Source organism: Pezoporus flaviventris, unplaced genomic scaffold, assembly GCF_033815535.1.
Source record: "Pezoporus flaviventris isolate CSIRO_AGI_PZ_B2104156 unplaced genomic scaffold, CSIRO_AGI_Pfla_v1 ptg000108l, whole genome shotgun sequence".
NCBI classification, from domain to species: Eukaryota; Metazoa; Chordata; class Aves; order Psittaciformes; family Psittacidae; genus Pezoporus; species Pezoporus flaviventris.
In genome coordinates, this window is record NW_026892656.1 from 858,444 (window position 1) to 870,966 (window position 12,523).

The 12,523-nt window shown below is 33.2% G+C and overlaps 1 protein-coding gene across 5 annotated transcripts in view; it reads right to left on the bottom strand.

The window, feature by feature from the left end:
• RFX3 (regulatory factor X3) overlaps positions 1-12,523 on the bottom strand; it is a 115,405-nt gene that overhangs the window by 21,279 nt on the left and 81,603 nt on the right. For 4 of the 5 annotated variants that reach the window (XM_061477788.1, XM_061477785.1, XM_061477786.1 and 1 more), the window contains exons 5-8: positions 12,087-12,161; positions 7,325-7,506; positions 6,644-6,763; positions 745-866 (exon numbers count right to left, since the gene is read on the bottom strand). In XM_061477788.1, coding sequence (XP_061333772.1) covers positions 745-866; positions 6,644-6,763; positions 7,325-7,506; positions 12,087-12,161 — 499 coding nt within the window. The remainder of the gene's footprint in view (positions 1-744; positions 867-6,643; positions 6,764-7,324; positions 7,507-12,086; positions 12,162-12,523) is intronic. The other variant, XM_061477787.1, reaches the window with a different exon arrangement.

The window sequence follows — 12,523 nt, forward strand, 5'->3', positions numbered from 1 at the left end:
TCATATGTTAAAAGTTATAAAGAATTTCAGCCACATTTCTTAATCAGAAAAAAATACAAAATTATTCTCAAAGACTTTAAAAAGATGTCATGTACATACCACACCTATAAAAAAGCTAACACACGTTTTCAGACTATTACAGGATGGAGGAAAATATCTATGTCAGTGTATGAAAGATTAATCCTTTAACAGTTTTTTCTTGTTCAGCTGAAGAGTTTCTATGTAGCCAGGTATGATGGGGCTTAGTAGACTCAATATACATTTTTATTTGAAATTTACTAGACTTTCAAGTAGAGCCACAGTCACAAATTGTTTCCAAGAGACAGGCTGATAAGAGAAAAATGCTGGACTGAAAGATACCTGGAAAGGAAGACGCAAAACATTTTAATGCTACCCTTATGTTCTCAAAGATTTCAATAATAACAAAATTAGGGCAGAAGATTTGGTACTTGAAAACCCAACCAGATAATCCTACATCTTCTGTAGTAACACAACCAAAGAGTCTTGCTACCTAAAAAAAGAATTTGCATATTTTATTCCTTTTATAGTTATACGATGTGTAATATTATGTAAAGCTCACCACACAGAACATGTAATTTAACTGCCTTTTTGAGCAGTTGTAAGAATTTTGAGGTGGTTATGGTAACTTCAGAAGCAACTAATATACTTACGTGACTTCATATTCAAGTGATAATGAAGTTCATCTTACTTAATTATGCAGTATTATAAAACCCGCTTTCATACCTAAAAACTGTTGATGATGTTGACTTTGGGCAATTACAGTTTGTTCAACAGATGTGCCTGTCTGTTGACCACTTCCTGTGAAGCCATCTGCAACTCCATCCACTTTCTGCATAGGCTTATACCTATAAAAATATAGTGTACAGAATTATCCCTTCTGTTCACTTCTTCATAAATAAGAACATACAATATATGTTCACTCTGATTTCTCCATCTCAAAATAAAATTTTGAGGAAAAGTAAAAACAGAATTAACACATTTTAATTTATTTTGTAAATAACAGAAGCAGTTACTAAGGGAAGCAAGACCATTAGCAAGCATTACAGAATACCTAAAGGTGCTATTATAGCACCACTACCCATTTCCAATTTATTGCAGAATTTAGCATAGAAGCAGCATAAGAACAGCTAATTTATACTAAAAGGAAACAAATGCTTCCCTTTCCAAACAATTTGGCTTCCCAGTAATTATGTAATTCAAAAATAATATTTCATTGCCTTAAGAAAAAACAACATTACTGTCTGAGGATAGTAAAGGCTTTTCAAATCCAACAAACTTCTCTCATAAGCATAGAAGGCCTGAGAAAGCTACTTGGAAACTTAAACTCTTCACTAGTCAGTTCTCAGACTCTTTTATAGAGGAGAAAAATCACAGTGATACAAATAGGAATGCTGATTTGGTTGGTCAAGTGTTGTCTCGACAATCAGTCTTAACAGGCTGAAGATCGTATCTGTCACTTCCAACACAACTGAGAATTCACTCCGTCCCAGATCTTACTGGTTACATCTTGGACACTTTGTAATTCTGGAAAATATTGTAACCACTGGAAAAGAGAAGTAAGAGGAACCTCAAAGCTAAGGTGTGTTTTAACAATCACTCAGATTGGAATTGTGCAGGCTGTGAAAACTCCATGTTAACTTCAGAAATGTGACAAGAAATTTCACGCTTTATGCATTACTTTGGGAACATTTCCGTTTGTTTCCAGTAAATATAAACCACCACTGTCTCATGTAATTACTGAGATTTTACTTTAAAAAGAAGTTCCTCTGGAAAACACCCATTCTAGGCATTCCTGACATGAACGCATACAACAAAAGACAGACAGAAAACACACTTTTTACAGAAAGACTGGTCTGATTAACAAATAGGTTTGTAACTGCTGGAATTTCAGTGCTTGAGAAACAAGAAGACACCTGCACCTATCTCTAGGACATTTGCATAAAGTTTCACCTTCTGCAGTGGTCCAGTGCAAAAGCCTTTGATGTTGAAGACAACAGTGAAACTCTCAGTAACTTTTCTAATAAAGAAAAAAATTACTCTCTGGTGTCACTGAACTTTTCCAAATAAGCTTATTATTACTTGATGAATGCACCTGCAATTCAGGCAGTTCATCTGGGAAAAATGTTTAACCTCCCTCTTATTATATATTACATTTACAAATACCAGGCAGAAGACCAACTTCTGGGAATATTTGTAAATCTAAACCTATACTTTAATATAGTTTCAGTACTTTCTGCAAAATGTGTTATTTTACTGACCCTTCAGCTCCTGAAATGGGGTTTTGAATACATCAGAATAACATGCCTCTAAGAGTTTTTCAGTTATGAAAAAAAAAAAATTAATTAAAATATAAAAGGCAACTTAATCCTCTGGTGCTAAGAATCAGGATTATCCACCTACTTAATCCACTGTGCTTTATATAAAATATGCTGGGCAAAATTCTTAATTCTGGCACTGTAACAGGTTAACTTCTCTCAAGATCTAACCAGTTCAACAGCACTAGAAAATCACTTATAAAATGAAACCAAAGAATGAAAAAAAAAAGAAAAAAAAAATCTTTTTCAGGAACTTCAGATTAAACATAAGGAGATGGTGGTTAACAACTTTAGATCTGCTGGTTTTCATAAGTAGAGCTTTGCCAATTTAGACATCAAACAGTCCTCCAGAATTCTTTAGTTAAATTTGAGCTGTATTTGGTATATGAAGAAAATTGTTATAATTTCCTAACTGGTAAGAGTGACCAGATTTTTAATCTATTTCTCCATTTTACTCACTACTAACCTATACCTTATTTAATCTTTCACATTTTATTTCAAATTACTAGGTGCTAGGAGACTGGGAGAAGAAAATAAAATAAACTGACCTTCCATGAATATTACAGCTTCCTAATGATGCCTGACCCAGAAAGGACACCATTTGAATATTATATAGGTTAGATTAAACACAGTAAAAGATTGCAAAGTCTTTTATTAACAACAGACATTTTTTCAATTTGTGCAAAGGTATTAAAATAAAAATAAAAAAACCCAACACTAAACCACTGAATCCAGAACACGGAATCAGGAAATTCAGAAATGACACTGAATGATGCACTGGTCTCACTTTGCAGTTAATTTAGAATGCAACTTCATTAAGTTCCACAGTCTAACTGTGACATAACTTTAGTAACAGAAACTTCCTCTCTCACTGCACAACAGATTAACCACTTCCTGATTAAAATTCATGTGCAGCAAACAATCCATATTCCTCAACAAGTTAAAGCAGAAGACAAAGTATAATAAATGCCTGCTTGGTTTGAAATGCATATATGAAGTTAGTAGGGAAAAGAAACAGGCTGAAAATTATCAAAACTATGAGAGGTCAAAATGGATTGACTAAGTCACAAGACAGCCAAAATCCAGATACTAGCTTTTTCAGTTAATTTTTTCTTCAAATTTTGTTGTTTGCTTGTACTGCCACCACACTGACCCTATTTGGATTTTACTCTTAAGTCTCAGAATTAGTATTTTTTCTGAAAAATCTGACTCATAGAATAGAATCATAGAATAGTTAGGGTTGGAAAGGACCTTAAGATCATCTAGTTCCAACCCCCCTGCAGGGACACCTCACACTAAACTATATCACCCAAGGCTTCATCCAACCTGGCCTTGAACACCACCAGGGATGGAGCATTCACAACCTCCCTGGGCAACCCATTCCAGTGCCTCCCCACCCTCACAGTAAAGAATTTCTTCCTTATATCCAATCTAAACTTCCCCTGTTTAAGTTTTAACCCGTTACCCCTTGCCCTATCACTACAGTCCCTAATGAAGTGTCCCTCCCCAGCATCCCTATACGCTCCCTTCAGATACTGGAAGGCTGCTATGAGGTCTCCATGCAGCCTTCTCTTCTCCAGGCTGAACAGCCCCAACTTCCTCAGCCTATCTTCATACAGGAGGTGCTCCAGTCCCCTGATCCTCGTGGTCCTCCTCTGGACTTGTTCCAACAGTTCCATGTCCTTTTTATGTTGAGGACACCAGAACTGCACACAATACTCCAGGTGAGGTCTCACAAGAGCAGAGAAGAGGGGCAGGATCACCTCCTTTGACCTGCTGGTCACGCTCCTTTTGATGCAGCCCAGGATATGGTTGGCTTTCTGGTCTGTGAGCCCACACTGCAGCCAGCTCATGTTCATTTTCTTATTGACCAACACCCAGAAGTCCTTCTCCACAGGGCTGCTCTGAATCTCTTCTCTGCCCAACCTGTAGCTGTGCCTGGGATTGCTCCGACCCAGGTGTAGGATCTTGCACTTGGCACGGTTAAATTAAAATAAAAACAGTTCAAAATATACCATTGTGCATACACTAGAATGACTCAAAAATAATGTCGAGGCTATATTTCAACAAAAGCATGTTTATCGGAAATCAAATATGGTAAAAGCATAAAAGATTTAAGGAATGCATATTTCATGTGTGTGTTCTTAAGTCATCTCTCCTCAGTCCAATAAGCATTGTTGAGATATGTCTAATCTACAAGCCTAAGCAGAATTTATATTTTTAAGCCACAATCCCTCACCCTAACCATACTATACACAAAATATCTGTGCTTGTTACAGATAAAGACTGTGATTTTTTTCCTGAACTACTCCATTAGGAAGTTCTTTAGTAGTATATCATGTAAGTTCTCTTATTGTCATTATAGGATATTGTGTCTTAAGAAACCTGTAGCCTGGTTTTAAAGATGCCAGCGTTTGTTGCCCTGCATCTTCAAAAAGAATACCATGATAAAAGTGTGTAATATCCACGTTGCCCATAAACATAAGCCCCCTTTAAAAAGTTCTATCAATACATGATGCTTTGGACTCATAGTGTCTTGGTTTAAGGGTAAGGTGTGACTGAAGAGTACATTGCAGAAACAGGAGAATACGGGAGAGAGAACAGTAGAAAAATACAGATTATTTTCTACATAAAATAAGTACGTAGGTTAAACAGCATCCACAGGAAGTAGTGGTTCATGATTTCTGGTTAGAACAATAATATATGTGTTAGTTGAATGTTGTACTGCAGATTAACAGCAGAGTTATTGTACATACTAAAAAGAAAAGAAAAAAAATGTGCAAAACATGGGTTAAAGGAAGGTATCCATTAACTGCTACACAATGCTGTACATGTGATTTCATTCAAATATAATCAGGGAACATACTACATGAAGATAATGTTAAGAAAATATCACCAAACACACCTAGGTAAGTTAAATAAGGGAACTACCTAAGACATATGCTGGTGCTAAAGAAAATAATAAAGCAAACAATAAAGAAAAGTAGTATCCACTTCAAAGAATTCTACAAAGAATTCTATGAATCTAAAATAATTTTGTCACTGTGAATCAAGAAGATGACAAAAGAGGTGATTATGATTACATAACTGCAGAAATTTCTCCAGAAACAAGTTCATAGAAAATATTGTAGTTATGACCATTGTGGCATACATCTTGGTGCATACATGTGATTTTGAATATGAATGAATTAAATCTGTAAGTGAATGAGCATAAGTTGGTAAAATAAGCTTGCTTGGACATTTATTAAATATCTATCACCTTTTCTTACCATATAATCCTGTGATGATTTTTGTAACAAGGATTTCCCACATGATCATAGTGGGACACATCTCATGTTTCCACACAAGATAGTAAAGACCATATATTTTGCAATGAATATGTAGTTACTGCTGTAACTACCTCTGGAAGTGATAGTAAAACCATTTCAGATTAAAGTGGTATCTGAGTTTGAATTTAAAATCTAAGGTTGCGTTTTCCATGTCCCAGTTGTGTCCAAGGCCACAAATTATGCCTAGTACACTAACTGGAAGTTTTTCAGGGGGGTAAAAGCTCTAAAGATGTCTTGCTTGGTACACTACTGTTCCACATATGAGTTTCGTGAAATGACACATCTTAGATATTTCACTTTAGGGTAATATGGGAGGCCAGTGATATCAGCCAAATGAAAAGAAATTTCAAATAAATGTACTGATTTCCACTTCTTTCCTAAAATTTTCTGTTCAGGATAGTTTTTCATATGCATATTCATGTACTCTTTCACCACCAGAATAGCTCTTCTGTGCCACTGCTTTTGAATACTTCTGAGCTTTCACAGGATCCTCAGGAACAACAGATGCTGAAGGAAAATACTCAAAATCAACTCAGAGGAAAACCATTATGGTCACATTAATTGTTTGCAGGGAGAGGGGATAAACACCAAACTGAAACTAATAATAAGCTGTCTTATAAGCAGTTTATAAATAAAATTATACAGTAATGAAAACAAACAGCAAAAATCGAAATTTAAACTGTCACTACTTTTCTTTATCTTCGAATTCAAGATAGTGGACTCTGTTCACACATCTCATTTTATTATTATTATTATTCACAAATTTATGATTTACAATCTTTCTACATTTTCACAATCTTTCTTGTTGCCTGATACATAACTTCAGTGACATCAGCTGGCTATCTAGCAAATTTCTATTTTTCACAGCAGAGAAGTTTAACAAAAGTTGCATTATAATTTCAACTCTTCATGTGAGGAAAAGTAAGGCATTATGATCTAGAAATATTAATAAGTACTCATGTCCATTTCACACTTTACCTCTGCTTCTGCTGCATCGGCTGTTGTCTCATAGCCATATATTGCATGTCCTCTTGTAGTCGATTAAGAGGAGAGTCTGGCTTGACGCGAATCCCATAATAATGATATTTGGAGTTCCCCCTTTATAAAAGAGCAAAAATTAAAAGAACAGCAATGCTAGTTTTATGCATCTACATTACATTTAATTCATAATTTACACTAACTAGAAAACATTACCCACAGATCAGGCAGGCCTGATCCTCTAGTTTACATGGGTGTCATTTTACCACCTTTGGGAAATCTATTCACTCTCTTAAACAAGTATTTTCCAACATCATAACTCATAATTCACTTTAGTGAGAAAAATCAAATTCATAATTCATAAAATTTACATACAACTTACATACCTAGTTATGAAGAAACACAATTCTTAGTAATTTCCAAACAAAAACCTACATTTTATTTGTATTGATAAAAATCTGCACTGCATTTATCAAAATGTAAACACATAAACAGTCAAAACATATGTAGAATTACAATAACATCTGGAAAAGCACAAAACTGTCTAACACTGAGACAGAACTAAGACAAAACCAGTGTAATATTTGATTTATTTTTTTGGTAGCAGAGAGGTTTCTATACTCATAATTATTACTTGTTTTTGTCTATTATTTTCATTACTGTTATTTAATTAACACAAACCTAGTTCCAAGTCTTCTGGTCCGTAATCCCATGAAGATTGATCGTATGAGTTTTCCAAAGGAGGCAGCATTTACCGGATCCAATTTGTGTTCCTGACAATGTCGTAAGTAATGGTTGTAAAGGGTACTTCTTGGAAGGCTCACTCCTTCTGCAGTTTCATAGTTGTCTAAAAGCCACTGAAGCTATATCACATACAAAACAGAGAAAAAAAACCCAAACATTCTTACTTTATTAAAAATATTTTAACCACACAATATTAACTTACGGAAGTTCTGAAACCACTCTTCAGGTCTATTAAACAATTACTTCTTCCTTCAGAGGTTCCTTAAATGCTAATTCTACCATATTGCTTTAAGATCTTCAGAATTACCAGGAAATAGTAGAATTCATTGCATTCAGACCTCAGATAAGTGTCCACTTCTTAAAATATTTTTGATTCAGTAACACATACCAGTATTTGATAAAGGTATCTATGCTTTGGAAGCAAACTGTTGGTACTGCAAAGAGATACCTAATCATGTATGCAATTCAGATAAATTGCAGAAAACAAACTCCTTGGACTAACCACAGCGACAATGTATTTATTAACCTAGAATATCATACTGTTTTTCTTTACCTGATGCAAAAAAAAAAACATTACAACACCTAACTGAATAAGGTATTTTTAACTCTCAGATACATATAAAAGTTATTACATATAAGTGAAAGAGCAATCTAGACAACATTGAAAATAGCTGGTACATCTATAAATCATTAGGGGTACAATCCTTTTTACTTGTAGCCTGTTTGCCTTTGACTTCCAGAAGGAACAGAATTATATACTTGGAAAAATATTAATCTTTCCATGTGACCGTGGTACGTGTTTTTAGATACACACATGAAAAGTAGTGCACACTCATGTAACACCTCTAGTTGTCACTAATTAACAAAAAGATAAAAAGGACAATTTAAAACTTCTAGATTTAACATTATAGGAGAATGTCAAAATAGATACAAAATAATATAGGTTGAGGATGCATTAAAATTCCATTGTTTTAGGGTTTTGATATGCTAACATTTTCCTTACATTCCTCCAGAACTTGCCATGCTTTCAGTTCCCTGTAATTTTCCTTTAGATATAGATTGAATGATTCACAAATCTAATTTTCTGTTTAAATTTTTCTCACTGTTTTCCTAAGTATTTATACCAAAATAATACAGTGTTATTATTCAAGCTTGCTAGCATCACAGATCTTAGCAAAACTTGGGATTTAATTTGATTATCCAGTGGAAATGCATACTGAGGATATTTTATCTCCAAGACTTGCTACAAACTTTTACTCTGATGAGCTAGATATTCATACATATTTGTCATAATTTTCAATTTAGTCCACCAAAGCAGTAACTAGTATTACCAGAACACAAATTCTTAAGTGACAATAAAAGCTAAATATGTTCTATGTATGTTCTTTGAAGAAATATTTTATTTTAGAGCAGTGCATAAATTCTGTTCTATCAATGTTTACTGTAACTTACCATGCAAAGAATATGAATATTTTAGTGTGCAATAGCCATGAAATGTTTCAGTCCTGATCTTTATCACAAAATTGTTTTGTACTTAAGTACAGATGATAATACATTGAATTCCCAGCTATGTTTTAGTAAAAGTGAGAAATTCATCAATAAAAATGCAAAAAAATTTTTTACTATACAATTCACTCTAGAACATTCAAACACCATTTCCATATTTACTTTTTATTGAAAACATGCTCAGAACTTTTCCAAGTTTTTTAAAAGCAAGCTCTAGAAGAGGTACAAGTAAGATATAAATGCTTCCAAGACACAAAATTCTTAGCTCGGTTTGCAGGTAAGTTTGCATTTTAAATATACAAAATTTAAAAGTACACCTAATCATCTTTATATGAGTTATCATATTATTTTTCAAGTCTCCGCATTCACAACTGCTTCCAAATTGAGCATCTGCCATTTTATAATAAAACTGAAGAAAAATAATAATCATAAACTTTAACTTTTATCTGAATGTATTAAACTTACTTCACTAATGACCTGCCATAAGCCTGTCTGGGCTCAGAAACAAAGGTAATTACACCTTTCAGCTATTTCATTTTATCTGTATTTAAAGGTTATGTATTACATCTATATCTATATTATATACATTTTAATAAAATTTGTCATATATTAATAAATCTATAATTTAATCAGCCCAGATACAAAATGTGAAGTATTACTGCCTTTCCTAAAGGGACAACTCTGTCAATCCTGAAACACTGACAAACAAAAAATTCTTATTTTCCAATTAAGTTCTTTATGTAGCATTAAAGATATTTTCCTCCAGATGACTTCTAACCTATTATGAATCATTTTAAGTGTACTTCAATAATGATATGAATTTATAACAGATCCTATTTCAACCATAACTTCCATTATTCAACACCAAAAAAATCACTAATGAAACAAACAAACAAAAAACAAAAGTGCAATGTGGGAATTTTTTTGCCTCATTCTATCAGGATGAAATATAATTCTAAAACTGAGCTGTTCAGGTTTGAATCCTGGCTTTTAATTCATAATACTGTCCATATTGTATGGGTAAGATGGGTAAAGGTATGAAATATTTACAGTCAGACCTGTTAAATTGACTGTGACTCCAACTAAGCAGCAGTGCTTATAAAATACTTAACTAGCAACTAATTAATTCAATTTCATGCAAAAATAAATCAGGAAAGAAAAGAAAACAGAGAAGAAAGAATAAACTCCTTAAAATGAACACAGATGAATTAGGAAAAAAAAAAATCCTAGACAACCTCGCAGAGATGTCATAGGGTGGAAATCCAAATTCCAAACCCAGTATTGAAAAAAAAGATAAATAATAATTATCAGTGAAAATCTAATTGAACACACAAATTAAATTCTATTTTCAAGCCTATTAAACCCAATTATTGTTATAAATGCCTAACCAAACCAGTAGAAGAGTTTCAAGAGACAAAAAACTTTCTCCACACTATCCTTACTTGAGTTAAAAACAGGAAGCATTGCTTTAAAAATAGGTAAAATATCCACTAAGTTTGATGTAGATTGCTAACATCTTCCAAAATGACCAAGGCTAGGAAAGACTTACTGACACTCTTCCAAAATGACCAAGGCTAGGAAAGACTTACTGACAAAAGAACATGTACTGGTACTTCTGATTTTTTTTTTCCCCAAAGATATAACACAATCAGAATAAATTTGAAAAAGACAGTCAAGAGAGAAATATCATGTAAAATTTCATAGTTGAATGTGACTCTCATTATTAGAAACACATTGTGAGCAACGCATAGCATCAGGAATGAGTGGAACATAATATACTGCAGCACAGCAGCTTACCTTGTAATTCTTCTTGGTTTTATACCAAGATTCCGGACTACATATAAGATAAACACAAACTTAACAACAGTTCAAGTGTTTCAAGTCTTAACATAAATTTCTGACACTTTGCCAAAAAAATGTTATGGACCTTTTAAAAATTACATTTAAAAAATAATTTTTATATTATTTATTTTCATTTTCATAACAATTTTTATACTGTTTCCAGAATATGCATTTTGTAAGCATCCGAGGTGGAATCTAAAAGACTTTTTGTGCCACATTTTGTATGACTTCCTGTAATTCAATTTTCCTTTTTAACTTCTGGCATTTATTCTAAAGAAAAAAAGGTAATTTCACTTAAAATTTCCACAAAACAAAACTTTGACATAACTAGACCCATACAGAAAAAGCCAAAACCCAAACCTGTCGAAACATGTATTTTTAATTTGATTTCTGAGGTACAGCCTCTATGACCACATTCTTATATTAAGACCACAAACCAAATTTAAATTTCTTCTGTAAAACTATAAAGGAATTTGAATGTATGTAATTCATAAACCTGAGAAGGAAATAAGAGGTAAGGTGAATACAAACTAATCAATGTGGCAAAATACAAAATATAAACCCACAAATACTAACAGGAAAAAAAAAAAATCAAGAAAGACTAGCAACTTACAAATCAATATTATTATTTATATATTAAAAATTAATTTGGGGCCTTTTCCAGTGATTTTAAAGTTACGTATAATGAAATCATCACTGTATTACTGGAGATCATGTTTTTACCCAAATATATTTTGGATTTGTATATTGAAAGTTCTTCACTGTAAGATTTGAGGAGTAAGAACAAAGCAAAAGGCAGCTGGATAATACATTTTTTCTGTACTTCAAATTAAGATAATGCTTTCGACTTTTTTCCAGTTCATCATAAAGAACTGTAGGACTCTTACGTAAGTTGTTTCATAATAAACTCTCTACTCAGAATAAACAAAGAAACACCTAAAAATAAAGATATTACTTAGGCATGCTGTCTGTTTCTTCTCTTCCTATTCACATGCTCTAAAATTAATATAGGGTATGGAGTCTTTGATTTGTAGATAACTTTATTTAAAATGTCAAAAGCCATTATTTGAACTTTATTTTGACATTTACACCATAATCCACAAAACAGTCAAATGTATTAACTTGTCTTAACGTAAGTGTAGAGCATGGGAAACAGGTAACACTATGCAATATACCATAAAGACATTTCATCTGACAAAATAAAGCCATGGGAGATGTAGTAGAAATTACAAGCAACTAAGATGAGAAGATTAAGAACAAAAAATAGTAATAAAATAAAACAAACATTTAGAGGCAGGCTAAGCATGCAGAACAAGCAAGAGAGAGTGTATGTGAAGAAGAGACAACTTACATGGCTGTTGAGAAGAGAGCTTCTGTGAGTGGACAGACCATCAGACTTTTGCAGTGTCTCAATCGCCATTTCAATCTGATAATAGATGTCATTAAAAAAAGGACTCAAGACGAGATAGTAAAAAAGCCTGATCAGAGAAGATTTGACAGATTGCTTACAGATCAATAGAAATGCCTCCTTTATGCCTAGCCAGGGCATATGTTCTACCAAAAGGCTTCATTCCAGAGTCCCAGTGAACACAAACCTCCCCAATGAAGCTGGAAAGGCATTTTGCTTGCATATATACTGCAGGATCACAGCATCAAAGTCCATTTTACCTTTCAGCTTGCTCAGGAAATTAAAAGAGTAGATTTACGGGTGAGCTGCACTGAAATAAAAACAACCCAACTGAAAAAAAAAATCATTAATGAAATAAAAAAAAATAAATAAATCCCTAA